This window comes from Vittaforma corneae (assembly GCF_000231115.1).
Source record: "Vittaforma corneae ATCC 50505 unplaced genomic scaffold supercont1.15, whole genome shotgun sequence".
NCBI lineage: Eukaryota > Fungi > Microsporidia > Nosematidae > Vittaforma > Vittaforma corneae.
In genome coordinates, this window is record NW_006889848.1 from 1 (window position 1) to 17,586 (window position 17,586).

Consider the following 17,586-nt stretch of genomic DNA (forward strand, 5'->3'; position numbering starts at 1 on the left):
CCAAGAAATGTAAAGAAAGATAAATTAATGTATGGTGTATATTAGTATTGCTGTGTTGTGTGAGTTTTAGTTAATTTAAAATATAAATAAATATTTACAAATATACGTCAAAACCTAAAAGTCTTATAAATTTAACAGATTTTAGTACTACTGATTTCATGAATTTAAAACAGCTAATATAAAAAATAGTGTAAAATATATGAAACAATATCAAAATTAACAGTTGATGTGATTGAATCGTTTGAAACGTCTTCAGTTACAGACATCAATTTTAATTTAATGACCTAAAATTAATTATAAAACTTTAGAAATCCTAAGATTATGATTATACTACATTATTTTAGTTATGTGCTATTTATTAAAGCAAGAACATATTTGTTTAAGCCTGGTATTACAAAAAACCATCTTCCATATGAATCTCATAGATATTTAGTCTCCTATAATCCTAGCGAAGATTATGAAAGCTCCAGTTTTGAATTGCATGCATTGAATCAAGAACTTGATTTACAGGAACTAAAAAATAATGGTGGTGAAATAAAACAAGCGGACACTATATTTCATACTCACCAAATTCCAAATTTTGATCTTAAATTTACCAACTCATCAAGAGAATCTCAGGTTACAAACTATGAAAGAAAATTACTATATTCAAAAATATTTACATTTACACCTGATTTTAATTTCAATGTGAATGTAATATTAGTTTCTACAACTAAAAACTACCATCCGCAGCTAGTTTTCTCAGAGAAAAATAATGATGGATATATACAACTTAATGATAGTACAACACGTTTCAACTTTAATTGTTTAAAAGATAAATCTTATGTAGTTGAAGTTGGATATAGTAGGGAGCTTATCACTGATCCATTCGATAATATTTCATCAGGATCATTTATTTTAATACTTTCATCAAATACACTTTCAATATTAGATGTTATGGTACAGGAAAGTATTATAATTAATATTAAGGGATTTGAAGGTGTAGCACCGTTTGAACACAATGCACCACTCAAACTTTTTCATCCTGATGGAAGGATGATGAACCATGGATATCTTAATTATAATATTACCCCATTTTTCAATGATACCAAACAAAGCATAACATTATATTATCATCGTGGAGTAGATTTTTTTTCTGGTGATATTAAAAGGTCATCTATTTTAGAAATAAAATGTAATAAAAGTGCGAGAAGTACAAAAATATACTTTGGTAAAGAGCCATCAAGGGGAAAATACGAATATACTATTGAAAGTAGCCGAATATGTGATATTATTAACTTAATCAGATAAAATTAAAATTCTACTTAAATTTTAAGTTTAACATTTTGTTGAAATATTAGAATAATTGCAGTGTTTAAGTAATGCGGCATCATTTTTTCAAAAATTTTTTGTTTGCAATCGTTAATTAGTAAATTTTCAACTCTAGTTTATCATCAAACATTGAAATCATACAAATATCATTCATCTTAGATTTTACTTTTAATACTTACCAAATAAAATAGCTTTCAATTTAAACATTAAATTCCATTTAATGTAAATTAGAATCCTGCTCTTTTGTCATATGCATAGTTTCAATTCTCCATCTGATCGATTTGTCCTTAGAGTCACTTGTTGAACATTTTGGCGTCGTATCTTTTGGCATTAAAAGTGACATTTTACCATGCGTTTCAATTCGTTCAGGATCATATTTATCAAATACAGGTTGCGATTCGGATTTAGTAAGCTCCTGAATAAAATTAAATTCTAACAGCAAGTCAGCTGGATCTAGTTCATGTGGATACGTCTCAGTTCTTTTCATAAACTCTTCAATGGCCACTCTTTCTGCATATTTCGCATTTATTATCTGTCTTTGAGCATTTTCAATACTATCCAGCTGTAATAAAAGACTTTTAAATTCTTTTTCAATTTGTCGTCTTACTGCTGTAATATTATCCTTAAATGATCCAACTTTATCTTTAAATCTACAAAGCTCCCTATTACAATTCTCAACACGTCCTGCAACTGGTTTTGTCCAATCAGAAATTTTAGATTTAAGTATCTGGCATGCTTCTAAGAAAGATATAATATGATGATCGCATTTATCTCTGCCAGAATGATTTCCAGTAATCTTACAATCTGCACAAATTGGATCCATGCATGTTTCACAAAAGTACTCAACAACTTTTGTTGGATGATATAAGCAACATATAAACTTCTTTTGTCCCACATCTGAAAAATAAATTCTTGAGTGGCGCTTTAGGAATTCATCATTATGAACTTGTATGTCGCAATCCTTACAAAAACTAGCTCTTTCTGAAGGACAGAACATTGTAGATTGTGATTTTTTACATCGATGGCAAATAAATGATTTTCTGGAGAGTTTCTCAAGTTCCTCATCATATTCAAAAGTGACCTCATACAAAAGTAACACCCGAGAAGTATCTTTGATAATATAAGAAAACGTTGAAATATCGATGTTAGCGTCTGTAAGGAAGCCTTTAGCATCATTCTGTGCAACTATGAATGAATCATAGTCTTTTGGAACATCCAAAGTTTGAGCATACTCATTACTAACAAAGAGAGATCTTCCCACTGAAACCTCACAGAAGTAAGCCTTGTGGATCTTGGAGTTTTGACAAAGTGGAACACCAAGTAACGGAAAAGCAGAGAGATTGGAAGCTTCGGAGCAAAATGCCTGAACTTTCTTAGAATCGCAGAATCGATTATTGAAAGATAGCACTTTTTTAGGATCTGACATGTCTTTAACATCAAGGACCTTTAAAGTTAAACTGTTCAACAAGAATTTCAGTTTGAATTCTACTTTGTTGTCCATGGGTTCAAAACAATTTGTTGTTAGATACAAAAAAAAGTAATGAGTGATGATTAAAATAAATTTGGTATAAAGAATAGGAATGCAATGCACTTATTCGTATGGGAAAGCTAGCTATAAGAACTATATTTTATATTAAAAAGATATATTATATATTAAACGAATAAATAGCTATTGTTTATACAAAAGATAATATTATTAACGTTATGATATTGCATGAATCAATACGGTCATAAATTGCTTTAATAACAAAAATTAACTTTTGAATGAAAAGCATTTGATGATAGATAAGTTAGCTGTAGAATGGAGCGAATTATTGCCAATAAAGTGTTTCTTTATGTTATTTGAAAGTTCATGAAATTTTAAGTTTTGTTTATTAACTAATAACAAGTTATATTGATAATAAATTTATCCAACTATTGATTGTTTTGATCTATAATAGACTGAGTATGCTCTAAAGAACTAAGAATATCAGCAGGATTTAAGCCAATTACCACACCATTTAAAACAAAATTGTCAACTATTGCGTAAGTATCCTTAAAGTGATAAATCAGTGATTTATGATTGAGACTACCTAACATTCTTTCAATAGTATTCATTAAAACAGTAATTAAAGCTAAAATATGCATTTCATTCTCCTCATTTGCCACAAAACATATTATTGAATCGTCATACTGCTTGTATACAATTATATTACTGTTCAAGTCAATGAAATTAGAATCGTTGTTAGATTTTAAAACACTTATAATACTCTTAATACTTATTGATTTACAGTATATTCTCGTTAATATTGTCTCATAATCTGTATTGAAAATGAATATTCCTTTTATCATTAGTTGAATATCTTATTTGTACTTTGATAGATTTTTATTGATTATTTTGAAACAATAAAAAATACGACCTTCAATACCTATCTCTTGAAAAATATATTTCAATATTGATCATTTAGCTAGCTATGTTACAGTTAAATAAATTAAACTTAGAATAAAATATAGTAGAATAGATATTATAGAGAAAACAAGTTTACTTGATATTCTTCTTTGAACCAGTTCTTCTACCCGTGCTTCTAGCACCAATCAATCCAACCTGTTGTGCATATGGAGCAGTTTTGGCAATAGTACTTGGGGCACCAATATGCTGATGATTACCTCCTCCATGAGCGTGATCAACTGGATTCATGGCCACACCTCTAACTTTTGGAAAGATTTGTCCCCTAGATTTGTAAAGATAATGAGCTGTCCCTGCTTTAAGAATAGGTTTCTCGGTTACACCAGAACCTGCAACAAGACCAATGATAGCTCTAGCATCGGAATTAAGGACCTTCTTCTGTCCAGAAGGCATTCGAATAACTGTTTGATTGCTTTCCTTTCTGTGATTTACAATATCACAGAATGCGCCAGCTGTTATTGCAAGTTTACCTCCATCCCCTAAAACATACTCTACTGAATGTACAGAAGAACCTTCAGGAATATTCTTTAGATGAGTGATGTTTCCTATTTTTATTTCTACGTCACTACCAATTGTAATCTGAGAGCCAACATTCAGGCCCTCTGTTGCAGCAACATTATATTTTTCACCATTGATTTCAAGAACAGCTATTGGTGCACATTTTCCTCTTTCATGAATAAGATCTACAACAGTGCTCTTGGTAGTTTCGGATACTGCAGGGTATTTAAAGAGGGTATATTCTTTTCCAATTCTTTCTTTCTTCTTTATTTGTCTGAATTTTCTAATTATTTTCGACATACAGGGTAAAAATTTTTGTAAAATTTTTAGAAAGAGGAAAGAGACAATAGCCAAAATTATACATAAAGAAAAGGATAAAAACATTTAACTAATGCGCCTATAGTAATTATTCATATGTTTTGTTTTTAATATGAAACTATCAATAAGATATTATTCCGTAGTAAGTAGAATGTATCAATTTATTAGCACTGAAAAATAGTTAAAGATATAAAATGTGCTTTGCAAATATTTTTCAATTACGTCTGTAAGGCCCGTTGTTATTATATCCCATGGTTTTTATAGGTTTTGTGAAAAAACTCAACTCAACACTGTTTAGTAAAATTACTTCAAAAAATGAGCTCTTTCTACTAAATGGCAAAGAAATATCATACTGTGAACTGTGTGGTATCGTGATCAGCATTTCGTCGAATAACATTATAATTTGTGACTTTTTTGGATTAATGGAAATCTATAAAAGTGCAGATATAGTTCCTAAAGGAAAAGGCCCATTTATTTTCATAATAAAGTTGTATTCTAAGAGAGGAACAATTTATGGATATTGTAAGAATATTAGAAGTGTGTCCATATATGAAGAAATATCTTTTAATATTGAAGTTAAAGCACTGATTGCAAGTTTTTGCTACTAAAACCGTTCTAATAATAAATGTTAAAATAGCCTATAAACTAACATTTATTTAATAAAATATAGTAAGAATCTGTAAAATATGTGAATCATAAAAGTTTATTTAATAACTAATATATTTAACTAACGATTGTGATATATATCCCCTGATTGGTATGTGTGCAACTGATAAGTGAATTCATATTAATATGATATTTTCAGTTTATTTGTGGCTTTATATTTAATTTTACTTTTGAATGTCTTTCTTGTTTCGTAAAAAAATAATGCCCTTATGAAGCTATTACCAATTTTCCTCACAATAGTATTTGCAAGCTCACTTCTCATGAACTTGAGACAGCAAGCTGAACAAGCACGTTCAGGCATATCGCAGCATGTAAGTTCACTAAAATCCTTTGCATCTGAGAACATGCCTTCTCTTTCAGGAATAAAGAGGATTTTCGAAAACATGAAAAAGAAAATCTTGTCAAAAACTAAATGTGAGAAGAAAAAACATGACGAAGAGGATGACGAAGATTTTAACGTTAATTCTTCAGCTTTGAATGAATTTCTTAAAAAATTTGCTGAAGAGTTATCTAAACATCAACAGAAAAATCAGGAAAAAACATCAATGCCGAAGGATACTGAGAATGTAGATAATCATGAAGAAACTCATGGACGTTCAGAAGAGGACGAAGAAATTGATGAGAAAGATGAATTATAATTAAATAGGCATTTTGATTACGTTAAGCTGATGTGTATTTAACTAAAACTTGAAAGGTAAACATGTTCTCTAAGTAAATATTCTTATGACTGTTTTTTATGTTTTATTTAAGTTATTTTAATGGTATATGTAAAAATATATTTAAGATATACTATTCACATAAAAGTAAAATTAAAGCCAAATTTATGCATATCAATTCATTTTCTTTGAAATCTAAGCATGCATTAAATTAGTTTGTTGGGTGTGTGTACATTTTGTTTGTAAAATTCTAGTTTTTATCCCTTGTAAAGTAAAACAATGAAAATAGGACTACTTTTTCTATGCTTGTACTTAGGAAAGCCTGCTGTAGTAGAGTCATATTTCCAATATACTGATGTTATGGATGAAATTGAAGAGTTCAAACGCCTTACGCCCTTTATGGAAATTGAATATTCGAAAATGAACAAAGAGACTAATATAATAGAAACTAAAAGAATAAAAATTGAGTTTGAATTATTCTTTGATGTAACTCCGAAAACATGTCTCAACTTTGCAAAAATCCTTAAGGGCTGTGAAAAGAAAGATACAGTCTGGAGATATAAAGGATCGTTTTTTCATAGAATAATTAAAGGTTTTGTGATGCAAGGTGGGGATTTTACTAATGGCAACGGCACAGGTGGGAGATCAATTTATGGAAGAATCTTTGATGATGAAAATTTTTCTAAAAAACATGTATTTGGTGTTTTAAGTATGGCTAACAGTGGTGTAAATACGAATGGTAGTCAATTTTTTATTACATTTAACAAATTTCAGCATCTTGATGGGAAACATGTTGTTTTTGGCAAAGTTAAAAAAAGAGATTTAAAAAAATTAAAGGCAATTGAAGAACTACCGACAAATGAGCAAAATGGAATGCCTATTTGGCCCGTAAGGATTATCGACTGTGGATTTGAAGAACTAGAAAAATTCAATCTTTAATAAAGTTATTCTATTAGATAAAAACATTTAAAATGCATATAATAGTTGATAGTCGACAAAAGGAAAATTTAGTTTAATTTTTTCAATGCTTTAAAACCTTCTTGTCTGTTAACACGCATTTTGGCAATGTCGATAATTTCAACACACATCACTATTTAACTTTAATTAATTTAATAGATATTATTCACCCTCTTGTCAACTAATTATTTTTAATGAACACTACTATTTTACTCATAGCCAATATTATAACTTACACTTGAAAATCATCAATATTTATTAAAGACATCCACGAATAAATCGATTGTTAATGCATTTTTGATTTTAATATTTGATAAATTGAAATTGATATATTTTCTATTTGCTCAAGTATTTTTTTTAGTACTGTCCCAAGACTATGGATAGAACAGAACAAGAAAATTGGTGCGATATATTCAAAAAAGCTAAGGCAAAGAGAATGCATGTTCCAATGTGCAGTTGCAACAATCAACTTTTAGATGAGGATCGAAATCAATTGCTTATTATGCTTAATGAAGAATTACTTAGTGAACTGTTTCATATCATACAAATCAATCCAATAACTAACTTAGCTGAGCTAGGAAGGATTTATAGACAAGAGATAAGAAGAATATTAGACATTCCAGAGTCATCATATTCTTTTCGTAATTATTCTACACGTAAAAGATATGATGTTCTGAGGGACAATCAAGAGAACATTCCTAAGGCAAAGTCAAATCTACGACCACGATTAAAATCATCAAAGCCTTGCAAAAATGAAAACAGTAAAAAAAGATATACAGAGAGTTATCTAGTCTTTGGCTCTCTATTTGGTATTAGTCCACCCTTGTCAAGTGACGATTTTTTGACAGTTTTTCTTGAACAAAATTCTGATGTTTTGGAGGAGCGAGAAAAAATGCTCGTTCATTATATTCAACTAAATGATGTAGTAAAGACAAGAGGAAATCCAATAAATGGCCCCAGAAAAGAAGATATCGGAATGTATAATAGAAAGATATTTGAAACTTACTCAAGGAAAGGTAATGGCATAGCTCAGGATCAATTGGTTGTGAATGTAAAATTTTTTCCTAAGTATAATAATTATATTGGCCATGATTTAATACTCACTTCAGATTTTGTCCAACTTTATAAATTTAATGGTTCAAGTAAACAAAGACTTGAGCAAAGTCTGTTTATAGTTCATCAAAGGGATTCAAAGAAAAAATGTACCATTTTCCATTCTGATAAAATCATTTTTAATAAACTCGAAAAAGAACAATTCAAATACGCCTTAAGTAAATGTAAAAGAAGTATCAACATCCTTCATTTTGAAACATTTACATTGTATAGTGCCGAATTTTTATGTGAAAATGCAGCGATCCGTGTGTTTAATTCATTTTTTAGCAAAAATGAATAAGGATACCAGTTTAAACCTTGAATAATTTTGTAAATAAACTAGCATACTTTACTATATAATTTTAATATTATTGTATGGTTTTTTAATACTCTAATACTTTTATATGATAATGATAGCATTATTTTCTTGTTTGGATGTCATAGATTTGGGATAAAAGTGTATTATATAATCAAAAGCATTACAGCATTGATTTCAATGAGCTTTTGTGTTGAAGAAGCTAATTAATTTGTTCATATTTTATTGGTGGACAATAAATTTTGACCAGTTATTGGTTTTTTAAACGAATAAATTGTTTAAATTTAAATTTTCAATAGGTAAGCATGGTTGTTAGAAAGATAACACTCGATAAGATATGCTCGTCGAGCTATGATGATTTAGATGCTGTTAATGATTATATATTAGCATGTGAAGAGGATGATGTAGATATAAAAGCCATTTCTGAAGAAAATGACCAAGACAAGAAAGTAGAAAAAGAAATAAGAAGATACAAGCCACAAATGAATGAAGAATTAGAGGATAAATGTACTCTTAAGCAGACAGTTAAAAAAATAAATGATAATGCGAATGTAGAAAAAAGAAGTGAAGATAAAACAATATTGACAGCTAGAAGCGATGATTTGAGTGAGATTTATCAATTTTCAGCAAAGAAACAAAATTATATTGCCAAGCAAGATAAACTTAATTCAAGCGAACGAGAACAAAATGATGCCCATGAAAGTATACTTGCCTGTGTCTCGACCGAATCCAATATATATTCTATTACCTTATTTGATAATTCAACAACCATTACTAATGAATCAATAGAAAAGCTACCGGAAAATTTAAAAGCAGTTGATAGTGAGCAGGACTCACTCTGTTCATTAAAAAAAGTTTGTGAAATGCTAAATGAACAATGTGTTTCCAGTGAAAATGGCACGGAACAGTCCAAAATACTGCCTTATAAAGCTATTATTAATAATACTACAGAACTACAAGAAGGAGACAAGCAAAAAAAAATAGATACGTTATTTCTAAACATGATAAAATATTAGAATGTGATTTTAATAAAATTAAGTTAAAGAAGTTAAAAAAACCAGTTAATTCGACAAATATCTATGAGCTAGGCAATGTAGAAACGAAGTATCATCTTTCAAATATTAGTACTTTGAAAACCCATACCAAAAATAATTCTCAAAGTAGAACTCATTTATCAAAGGAGTATTATAATGAAAATTTACAAGATGAGCCGTTAAAGTCATTTTTAAACACTCTAAATATAGTTAAAATTCAAAAAGTTGAAGATGAAGGGAAAAAATTAGACATTTCGAACACTTATTTTCTTGGGGAGGTACCAAATGCAATTTCTATTTCAGAAGCAACTGAATATAACGATTTTATTGGTAGGGAATTGTACGATCAATTGCATAAAAAATGTGCATCGGGAAGGATAACAGAAAACTATGTTAAACTGTCAGCCAACGAATTTACTTGTTACAAATCCAAGCAGATTAAAAGAATACATGCAGATCCTGCAAAATCCATCTTTCTTGTTCCTCACAATCAAGAATATTGTTATCCTGAGAAATATAGAGTGGACTTAAGGGATGCAAGGTTATGTGTTGTTACTGGAAAAAGTTCATATTGTACAGATTGGCTTTGCTGTTATAAACCAAATTTAAATAGAAATATTCTCTATGATATTACAGATTTGAATATACTGACTGTTACAAAATTTGGAAATGAGCAAATTATATCATTTGGAAAGGAAGATAGATGTGATTTTATAAAAATCTACGATCTTGATTTTGTTATTTTAAAAGATTGTGAGCATTATTGGTTTAAGGCAAGAGACAAAGGTAAATTTATAAAACTACTTACTGCAATTCAATTAAGATGTAAAAACAAAGCCGTATAGTTCTACCGAATCCTAAAAAATTAAATTATAGTTTCAAAGTAGTCTGCTGGTTTTAAATTGAATGATAATATATAAACACACCGATATTTAAAACAAATGCGCATCTAAACTTCATTTAATATTAAACTGCAGTTGATCTATTGCTAAATATATTACTGATTAAAAATCAATATAGAATAATACAATGCATATACATAAAATTTGGATTAAGATGCTTATGCTTTCTACTAATTTAATTAATTTATGTTATTTGAATGATATTTTATAAGCTTTATATCTTCTTCCTTCAAATTTTTAGGCAACAAAAATTTTAAAAATTTACATCCCATGAATTATCTGTACAGAGAATCCACAATATCAAATCCTGTAGAAAATGTGCTGATTATTGGAGATTATTTTCTTTTTCACCATCATTCTACTTTAACTGTTCTCGATCAATCTTTGAATATAGTTCGTAAACGATATTTCTATGAACAGATTTTAGGTATAAGAAAGACAGCAGATTCAATGATAGTTATTCTCTTTCACAACAATAAACTAGTACAATGTGATATTGATTTTAATCCCATTGTCCTTAGAGTTGTAGATGGATCAAACTTTGATGTTTATAATAACATTTGTATTGTATACAATAAGGATACACTTCAATATTTCAATACTAAAGAAGAGGAAATAAGAGTGATGAAATTTTCTAGTTTTGCTCTGTATAATATTACAAAAGCTTTAATGATGCCAAGCTATGTTTCAACATTGTTTGTTCATTCTCAGGATAAGGATCATTCATCTGCGTGTATAATTAATTTGGATGGAATACCTTTGAAGATTGATGAATTTGATACACTTAATGATCCCATATGTTTCAAAATTACAGAAAAGTTCATAGTTATTGCAAATAGAAATTTTCTTCAGATAAAATATAAGAGAGAAAGCTTTATTATATGTTTGAATCAAAACCTACCATCATCTGTTTTGAAGGATAGTTTAAGACTCAACATTATTGAATCAGTTTATGATAATTACAAGGAGTCGAGGAGTATATTTCTTGAAAATCCATGCATATTTCTGAAGGGAGAATCTATCTTTGTTATTAATGGAAACGGCGAGTTTTTTAATTTTCAATTAAAACTCGAAATTAAGAAAATATTGGGTGTAAATATTTCCTTTATTGGAATAATAGGTAGGCCTAGCTGTGTTGATTGTAATGAAAATGTGTTTTGTATTGGATCTATTTACGATGATAGCATTTTATATACTTTTTCAAATATCCATGATACTCGTGAAAACAAGACTGAAATTGCTGCAGCTGATATATGCAAACTTAATACACACGAACATAATATAAACATCTACAGACAGAACAATATCGGCTTTGTAATTCATGAAAAAGCAAAGTTAAAAAATATCGGGTTAATTACTGGCTTCTCAAAATCTAATGGGCATAGCTTGGTACTGGCTTCTAGTAGTGGTATTTATAAAGCTAGTTTTAATATCGAAGTTCTAATTTATAAGAAATATAAAATTGATATGAAAATTACTAAAATAACAATCTTTGATAATGTTCCTATTATTCACACACAGAATCATGTGTTTAAAATCAATGATGAACTTGAATTGATTGAAATAATATATGATGATAAATTTAACATTTATTCTGAAGACAGATACACGGCACTTTTAGATAATAATGGCATCTTGAGTATATTCTTAAATGAGAAATTGATTAAATCCTTTTCTGGAGTAGCTGCATGGTGTTTCTATCAAGGCAAATTGGCTTTGTTGAAAAACAAGACTTTTGAATATATAGATATCTCATCGTTGAAAATACTATTTTCCTCACGAAAAATTACCGAGTTTGATAATGAAATTTTCAATGACGAAATTATAGCCGGGCCAGATATTCAGGAGATATTAATTCAAAACCAAGAATCTTTGCCCAATATGTTGGTAAACTATACAACGAGTGAAAAAATACTTGAAATTAGAATTTTTAAAAGCACCTTTAATTACTTTATTTTCAGAACTACTAAGCAGCTTTATATTTACAAATATAACTGTCAAAGATTGTTAAAACTATTAATACCTAGAGCTATAAGCTTTGTGAATGAAAGACCAGCCCTATTTGATTTAAAAAATTACATCTATTGTAGATCCAAGCATCCATGCATTATAGTTTTTGATCAAGACGTTTATGTTTATGACACAACAATTAAACTTGGATTTCCCATCTTATTAAATGGATGGATCTTTGCCACATCAAAAGGCCATCTTCTGAAATGTAAATTGGCAGAAATTGAAAATTTAATTTTCACTGAGAATTTAACACTTAAAAGGTTGTATTTATTTGAAAACGAAATAACCAAAAGGAATAATGAAAAAAATAAATCTAACGACCATAATAACCTCACTACTTCGGGAGATTCAAATTTACAATCCATAACTGAAAAATATCATAATGCAAATGAAACAAAATTAGTTAACAATTATACCGTTAATAAAAATGAAGAGAGCATTGATTTAATTGAAGACTATCGCGAAAGATTTTCAATAAAACATATGATCTCTCTGAAGGACTGCAATATCTTCACAGTTGCTAAACAAGTGCCTTTCTTTTATCATCCTTTCATCCCAATGGTTCATATCAGTGATAAACCTGGCGGAAAGTTACATTCAGAGCCTATAAATAAGGAAGAAGCAGAATATGTCAATAAAAATCCATCTCTGAGAGGTAGAACACTGCAATATTCAATAGAACTTAGAAGTCCAGATTTTAAACTAATTTCAAGTACAACTATGGAAGAAAATGAACTCATTTGTGATATAAAGGTCATATTCAATAATTTTTTAGTAGTTTGCACATCATTTCCTGAAGGTGAAGATAAAATGACTAAAGGAAAGCTGATTGTGTATTCATTGGTAAATATAGTACCCGATCCTGACAATCTGCATATTACCAAGAAGCTTAAGCTAATATGCTCAGAAACACTCAAAAATCCATGTCTTTTCTGTGAGGAAGTTAGATCATTGATATCTGTATGTGTAGGAACTAAATTAATGATCTATGAATTTAATGAAAATACAGGATTAGCTGCAGTTGGAAGACATGAACTATCCTTGCTTTGTACTTCTCTTTTTGTTACAAAGAATTTAATCGCAGTTTCGGACATTATGAATGGAATATATTTTTTCTTTCTGAGACCAAGGGATCCATTGAAACTGCATCTTTTAGGTCGTTCCTGTCTTGTTCCAAATTGTAGGTTTCTTGGAGGAATAGATTTTTGTCCTAGTTTTGAAACAGATGCTTTGCAATTTTCCATTGTGTCGGTTTGTAAATATGGTATCGTCAGAATTTTTACATATTCACCGTATGATCCTGTTTCGAAAAATGGAAATCAGCTAGTTAAAAGAGCAGAAATTGTTACTAAATTAGCAAATCCACTATATAAAGTTGTATTTGGGCAGATTAATGAGTTTGAATCGATACTGCTATCCTCTAATGTGATGGTGCTCCTTCGTGCCATCAATTTTCCAAAACTTCAGGCCATTCAGCATTGCATTTCAATATTTATATCTAATAGATGTGGTATTAATGTCAGAAATTATTTAGAAACAGAAGAATTCGTTAATCCTGAGTGTAAAAGCGTCATATGTGAGAAAATACTTTTGGAATTTTTTTATTTCAAGCCATTAGTTCAAGAAAAAATATGTAAGCTTGTTGGATTAGATTATTTTAATATTGTTGAGTTGATAGAGGATTGTCTACATACTTTCATATCCAGAAAACCAATGTAATAAATTAACTTTAGCCTAACGTTACAATTAATAAATTTATACTAAGCATATGACTGTATTTATATAGCAAGCTAAACAAAAATTTGATTAAAGATTCAACGACAAGTAAAATTCAAAACATTTACCTCTAGAAATGAATAAAAACTTGTAAAGGGATTTTCATTGATAATATTTTCAGGTTTGAAGTGATAAAACATGCTGAAACAAATGCTGTGTTTCACGTTTGAAAAATTAAAATATAAAAAAGTTTCATAATATTCTCACAAATGCTTTACTTATTAGTTCAGCTGGGTAATATATTGGCAGATAAGGCTGTATATCAAAACTACGGCGAATATGGCAATCTTTTAACTAATCCATATAATGACTCTATGGATTCAATAGTTAATAATCCAGGTAACTCTAGCAGACTTTTAGATCTTCTGAGCGGTACTATCGATTTACCAAATAATGTTACTTCTGCAGATGAATTAAAAAATCAATCCAACTTACAAAAAAGTAATTTAAAAGAACATGAAGAAGAGGAGCATTCGCAAAAATCAAAATTGAATGACTATAATAGTATAAAAATGAAGGATGATGATAGCTCAGATGATGAGTCTCAGAAATCCGAAACAAAAACACAGAAAAACAATTCAAAAAGCAAAAGAAATGACACAAAGAGTGATAACGGTAATATGTCTGACAGCGAAGATGACTAAATTCTTTATGTTAACTTTTGGTATTTAATTGAATTGTTAACTTTTATATTTTTACCTTTTACCCCTGCAATGGAGCATAAAATTGAATGGGTACTTTATCCTTTTAAAATTCACAAAAAAGATGACGCACTTTTATTTAGATTGGAAAATGGATTTGAAATGCGTTTTACAAGGGACATTTTCTCAAAACGAGTATACTCAACACAAGTAGAGTTATATAGAAATGTAATTGAACTAGAAATTACAAATGAAAAGGTGAAAATAATTTCTCAGATACAAAAAATTAACAAATTTGAAACGCCCGCTGATTTTTATGTTCCAATTGTACAAAGTACTCGTGAATTTTACGAATCAATCCATTCTTCTTTAATTAATAGTAATTTGAATGTCTTATTAGAAAAATCTATTGAGGTGAAAAAATACATCAGAGAAAAAGGATTTCCCGAAATACCCTTACCAATTACAACAACATCCTCCCACTTCGAGAACTTTGATTCTGCAGTTTGCAAACATGATAATTTTCCAAGAATACCGATTAAACGGGTAAAGTATGGTGAGATGATTCCAGATTCGTATCCTGAAGAATCATTTCAGTTACTCAAGAAATATCTCACCAAAGAGCAATTTGAATTACAAGATTCATTTTACAGAAGTTTCTTTACATCAACATCAATTGCTAGGTTCAAAGCAGTCGCCAACCAATACGAAAAATGCAAATTACTATTTAAACAGTCAATAAGTTTGAATATGCTAAAGCGATGTATCGGCTTACATGCCTATTTTACTACATCTGGCCCTTGGAGAAAGTGTTGGATACGTTTTGGATTTGATCCTTCTCTAGATCAAAATTGTTACCAGTTTCAGCTGGTTGAAATGAGATCTAAAAAAGCAAGTTTTCAAATATTTCAGAGACCTGAAATTATAGCAGAAGTTAGTAAGAATAAAGAATGGTATTTGCTCAAGGAATGTGATCCTATTGATGGGTTTATTTCTAAAGCCTTGAAAAATTTTATAATTTACACAGTTGATAACGTCGGAGTTAAAGAAATAGACAAGAAGATTGAAGAAATGTTGGACTCTGACTTTGAGCTCTTTGAAATGTAGCTAATACAAATTCTAGGTTAGTTTGCGTATAAAAATGGAAGTTTTTTTGGCAATCCAAAATCATAGTAGTTTCAAATATTGACTTGATGGATATTAAACATATAAATAAATTTATCTACATTTTGTTCAATAGTTAGTGCAATATTAAAATAAACTTATTAATACATAACTTTCAAACTATACAATTATTATATTAATAAATTAAGGAAAATTAAAAAATAATTAATTAGAGGATATAAATCGAATTTAATATTCTTGAGAATAGAATTCAACACTATGATCAATTTTAAATGCCTCAGAAAGATATGTTTTCATGTACGGGACTTTGGAAATAGAACCCAAGAGTAATCTTTCAAATTCCTTCTCCTCAGATGAAAGATCAACATCAACCTTCTTGTTCTCATTGGGTTTACTTTCATATACATTCTCAACATTCAAATTGAAATCAGAAACCTCAACTTTGGATCTTAATTTGAAAAGATATCTCTCATCTATTTTAAAAAGAGAAGCACCATTGAGAGAGCTAATTCCAGAGACGAGTGCTTTAAATTCTGATAGTTGTTTAATGAATACAACTCGCTTACCCATGTGCACTCCTTCCAAAACAACAACAATATCACCAGGAGTAAGATCCACTCTAGAAATTCTCTGAGCAGGTTTGTGCTTCATAAAAAACCTTCTCTCTTTCTCAGAAATATCTTCTGTATCATAAAGATCCTCCTTAAGTATTTTATTGATAGTTGGATTGAATGTTTTTAAGCTGTTAATCTTGTAGTTAACCATTGGGGATAAAATTTTACCAAAAATTTTTTCAATAAAAGAGAAGACCAAAAAAGTAAACTGAAAATAAAGTTTTAATTTTCAAAATTACATTGATTTGTTACACTGATGCTCTATTCATGTAATTAATCATCGTTTGTTATCAGTGTCTGGTGCTTTGTGTTCAATACAGCATTTGATACTTTCGCCCCTTTTAATAGGTTCTAACTTTGTTGCATTTTGTACAGAAAGTCTTCTATGCTTGTCCAAATGCATCATTTCTCTTAATATCTGTAGTGATTTTTCATCAACAAGATGACCAAACTTATTTTGAAATAACGCTTCAAAAGTCATTGTTTTAGCATATTTCTGCACATTATATAGATCATCCCAGGGGTATTTAGTTTCAGGTTGACCAAAAGTAGATAGGATCAATTTACACTGTGAAATCTCATCGTCACCCTTAAACACAGGGGATCCATTTTTAATTTCAAGGATTATACAAGCAACAGCCCATGCATCAACTTTATTTGAATATTGAGTATCACCTAACAATGTCTCTGGGGCTCTGTAGTATAGCGAACTTATCTTATTTGTCATATTTAAACATTCTTCCCTTGCCATACCAAAGTCTATTATTTTTATATTACAATTCTGATCTAGGAGAACATGACTTGGTTTAAGATCTCGATGTATTATTGCTCTTGAATGTATGAAACTAACAGCGTGTAATAATTGATACATAATTAAAAAGAAATGATTATCTGTGAATGAAAATTTAGATGAAATGAGATATTCTAAAGTAAACGGCATGTACTCTATCACTAAATCAATACATTTGTTTATAGCCCTAATATGATGTAATTCAACTACGTATTTCGATTTTAATTTTTTCAATAATTTTATTTCACGTATGGCATGCATCGAAACACCATTCTCTGCATGAATATTCATTTTCTTGATTGCATAATGGTTTTTAGTTGTTGTATCTAGTGCTTTGTATACTTTTCCAGAAGATCCTTTCCCCAACAATTCCTCAATCTTAAGAGAATCCATCTGGGCTAAATTTTTAAGAAAGAATTTTAATTATTCAA

The 17,586-nt window shown here is 29.3% G+C and overlaps 15 protein-coding genes across 15 annotated transcripts; 10 read left to right on the forward strand and 5 right to left on the reverse strand.

Moving 5' to 3' along the window:
• Positions 1-321: 321 nt before the first annotated feature.
• On the forward strand, positions 322-1,290 carry VICG_01502 (uncharacterized protein; the record flags this gene model as incomplete). The annotated part of the gene is made up of 1 exon (XM_007604886.1): positions 322-1,290. One exon carries the CDS (start codon positions 322-324, stop codon positions 1,288-1,290), a length of 969 nt encoding a protein of 322 aa, XP_007604948.1.
• Positions 1,291-1,528: 238 nt separating this feature from the next.
• Positions 1,529-2,812, reverse strand: VICG_01503 (uncharacterized protein; the record flags this gene model as incomplete). The annotated part of the gene is made up of 1 exon (XM_007604887.1): positions 1,529-2,812. One exon carries the CDS (start codon positions 2,810-2,812, stop codon positions 1,529-1,531), a length of 1,284 nt encoding a protein of 427 aa, XP_007604949.1.
• Positions 2,813-3,225: 413 nt separating this feature from the next.
• VICG_01504 (uncharacterized protein) lies at positions 3,226-3,642 on the reverse strand (the record flags this gene model as incomplete). Its single annotated transcript, XM_007604888.1, has 1 exon — positions 3,226-3,642. One exon carries the CDS (start codon positions 3,640-3,642, stop codon positions 3,226-3,228), a length of 417 nt encoding a protein of 138 aa, XP_007604950.1.
• Positions 3,643-3,832: 190 nt separating this feature from the next.
• VICG_01505 (uncharacterized protein) lies at positions 3,833-4,555 on the reverse strand (the record flags this gene model as incomplete). Its single annotated transcript, XM_007604889.1, has 1 exon — positions 3,833-4,555. One exon carries the CDS (start codon positions 4,553-4,555, stop codon positions 3,833-3,835), a length of 723 nt encoding a protein of 240 aa, XP_007604951.1.
• A 269-nt stretch (positions 4,556-4,824) lies between these two features.
• On the forward strand, positions 4,825-5,181 carry VICG_01506 (uncharacterized protein; the record flags this gene model as incomplete). The annotated part of the gene is made up of 1 exon (XM_007604890.1): positions 4,825-5,181. One exon carries the CDS (start codon positions 4,825-4,827, stop codon positions 5,179-5,181), a length of 357 nt encoding a protein of 118 aa, XP_007604952.1.
• A 267-nt stretch (positions 5,182-5,448) lies between these two features.
• On the forward strand, positions 5,449-5,877 carry VICG_01507 (uncharacterized protein; the record flags this gene model as incomplete). Its single annotated transcript, XM_007604891.1, has 1 exon — positions 5,449-5,877. The coding sequence occupies one exon, from the start codon at positions 5,449-5,451 to the stop codon at positions 5,875-5,877; it is 429 nt and encodes a 142-aa protein (XP_007604953.1).
• Positions 5,878-6,174: 297 nt separating this feature from the next.
• On the forward strand, positions 6,175-6,834 carry VICG_01508 (uncharacterized protein; the record flags this gene model as incomplete). The annotated part of the gene is made up of 1 exon (XM_007604892.1): positions 6,175-6,834. The coding sequence occupies one exon, from the start codon at positions 6,175-6,177 to the stop codon at positions 6,832-6,834; it is 660 nt and encodes a 219-aa protein (XP_007604954.1).
• A 394-nt stretch (positions 6,835-7,228) lies between these two features.
• VICG_01509 (uncharacterized protein) lies at positions 7,229-8,245 on the forward strand (the record flags this gene model as incomplete). Its single annotated transcript, XM_007604893.1, has 1 exon — positions 7,229-8,245. One exon carries the CDS (start codon positions 7,229-7,231, stop codon positions 8,243-8,245), a length of 1,017 nt encoding a protein of 338 aa, XP_007604955.1.
• A 320-nt stretch (positions 8,246-8,565) lies between these two features.
• On the forward strand, positions 8,566-9,276 carry VICG_01510 (uncharacterized protein; the record flags this gene model as incomplete). Its single annotated transcript, XM_007604894.1, has 1 exon — positions 8,566-9,276. One exon carries the CDS (start codon positions 8,566-8,568, stop codon positions 9,274-9,276), a length of 711 nt encoding a protein of 236 aa, XP_007604956.1.
• Positions 9,277-9,389: 113 nt separating this feature from the next.
• On the forward strand, positions 9,390-10,139 carry VICG_01511 (uncharacterized protein; the record flags this gene model as incomplete). The annotated part of the gene is made up of 1 exon (XM_007604895.1): positions 9,390-10,139. The coding sequence occupies one exon, from the start codon at positions 9,390-9,392 to the stop codon at positions 10,137-10,139; it is 750 nt and encodes a 249-aa protein (XP_007604957.1).
• A 327-nt stretch (positions 10,140-10,466) lies between these two features.
• On the forward strand, positions 10,467-13,928 carry VICG_01512 (uncharacterized protein; the record flags this gene model as incomplete). The annotated part of the gene is made up of 1 exon (XM_007604896.1): positions 10,467-13,928. One exon carries the CDS (start codon positions 10,467-10,469, stop codon positions 13,926-13,928), a length of 3,462 nt encoding a protein of 1,153 aa, XP_007604958.1.
• A 266-nt stretch (positions 13,929-14,194) lies between these two features.
• On the forward strand, positions 14,195-14,629 carry VICG_01513 (uncharacterized protein; the record flags this gene model as incomplete). The annotated part of the gene is made up of 1 exon (XM_007604897.1): positions 14,195-14,629. One exon carries the CDS (start codon positions 14,195-14,197, stop codon positions 14,627-14,629), a length of 435 nt encoding a protein of 144 aa, XP_007604959.1.
• Positions 14,630-14,698: 69 nt separating this feature from the next.
• Positions 14,699-15,733, forward strand: VICG_01514 (uncharacterized protein; the record flags this gene model as incomplete). The annotated part of the gene is made up of 1 exon (XM_007604898.1): positions 14,699-15,733. The coding sequence occupies one exon, from the start codon at positions 14,699-14,701 to the stop codon at positions 15,731-15,733; it is 1,035 nt and encodes a 344-aa protein (XP_007604960.1).
• A 246-nt stretch (positions 15,734-15,979) lies between these two features.
• Positions 15,980-16,516, reverse strand: VICG_01515 (uncharacterized protein; the record flags this gene model as incomplete). The annotated part of the gene is made up of 1 exon (XM_007604899.1): positions 15,980-16,516. One exon carries the CDS (start codon positions 16,514-16,516, stop codon positions 15,980-15,982), a length of 537 nt encoding a protein of 178 aa, XP_007604961.1.
• A 126-nt stretch (positions 16,517-16,642) lies between these two features.
• Positions 16,643-17,548, reverse strand: VICG_01516 (CMGC/CDK protein kinase; the record flags this gene model as incomplete). The annotated part of the gene is made up of 1 exon (XM_007604900.1): positions 16,643-17,548. One exon carries the CDS (start codon positions 17,546-17,548, stop codon positions 16,643-16,645), a length of 906 nt encoding a protein of 301 aa, XP_007604962.1.
• Between the last annotated feature and the right edge of the window lie 38 nt (positions 17,549-17,586).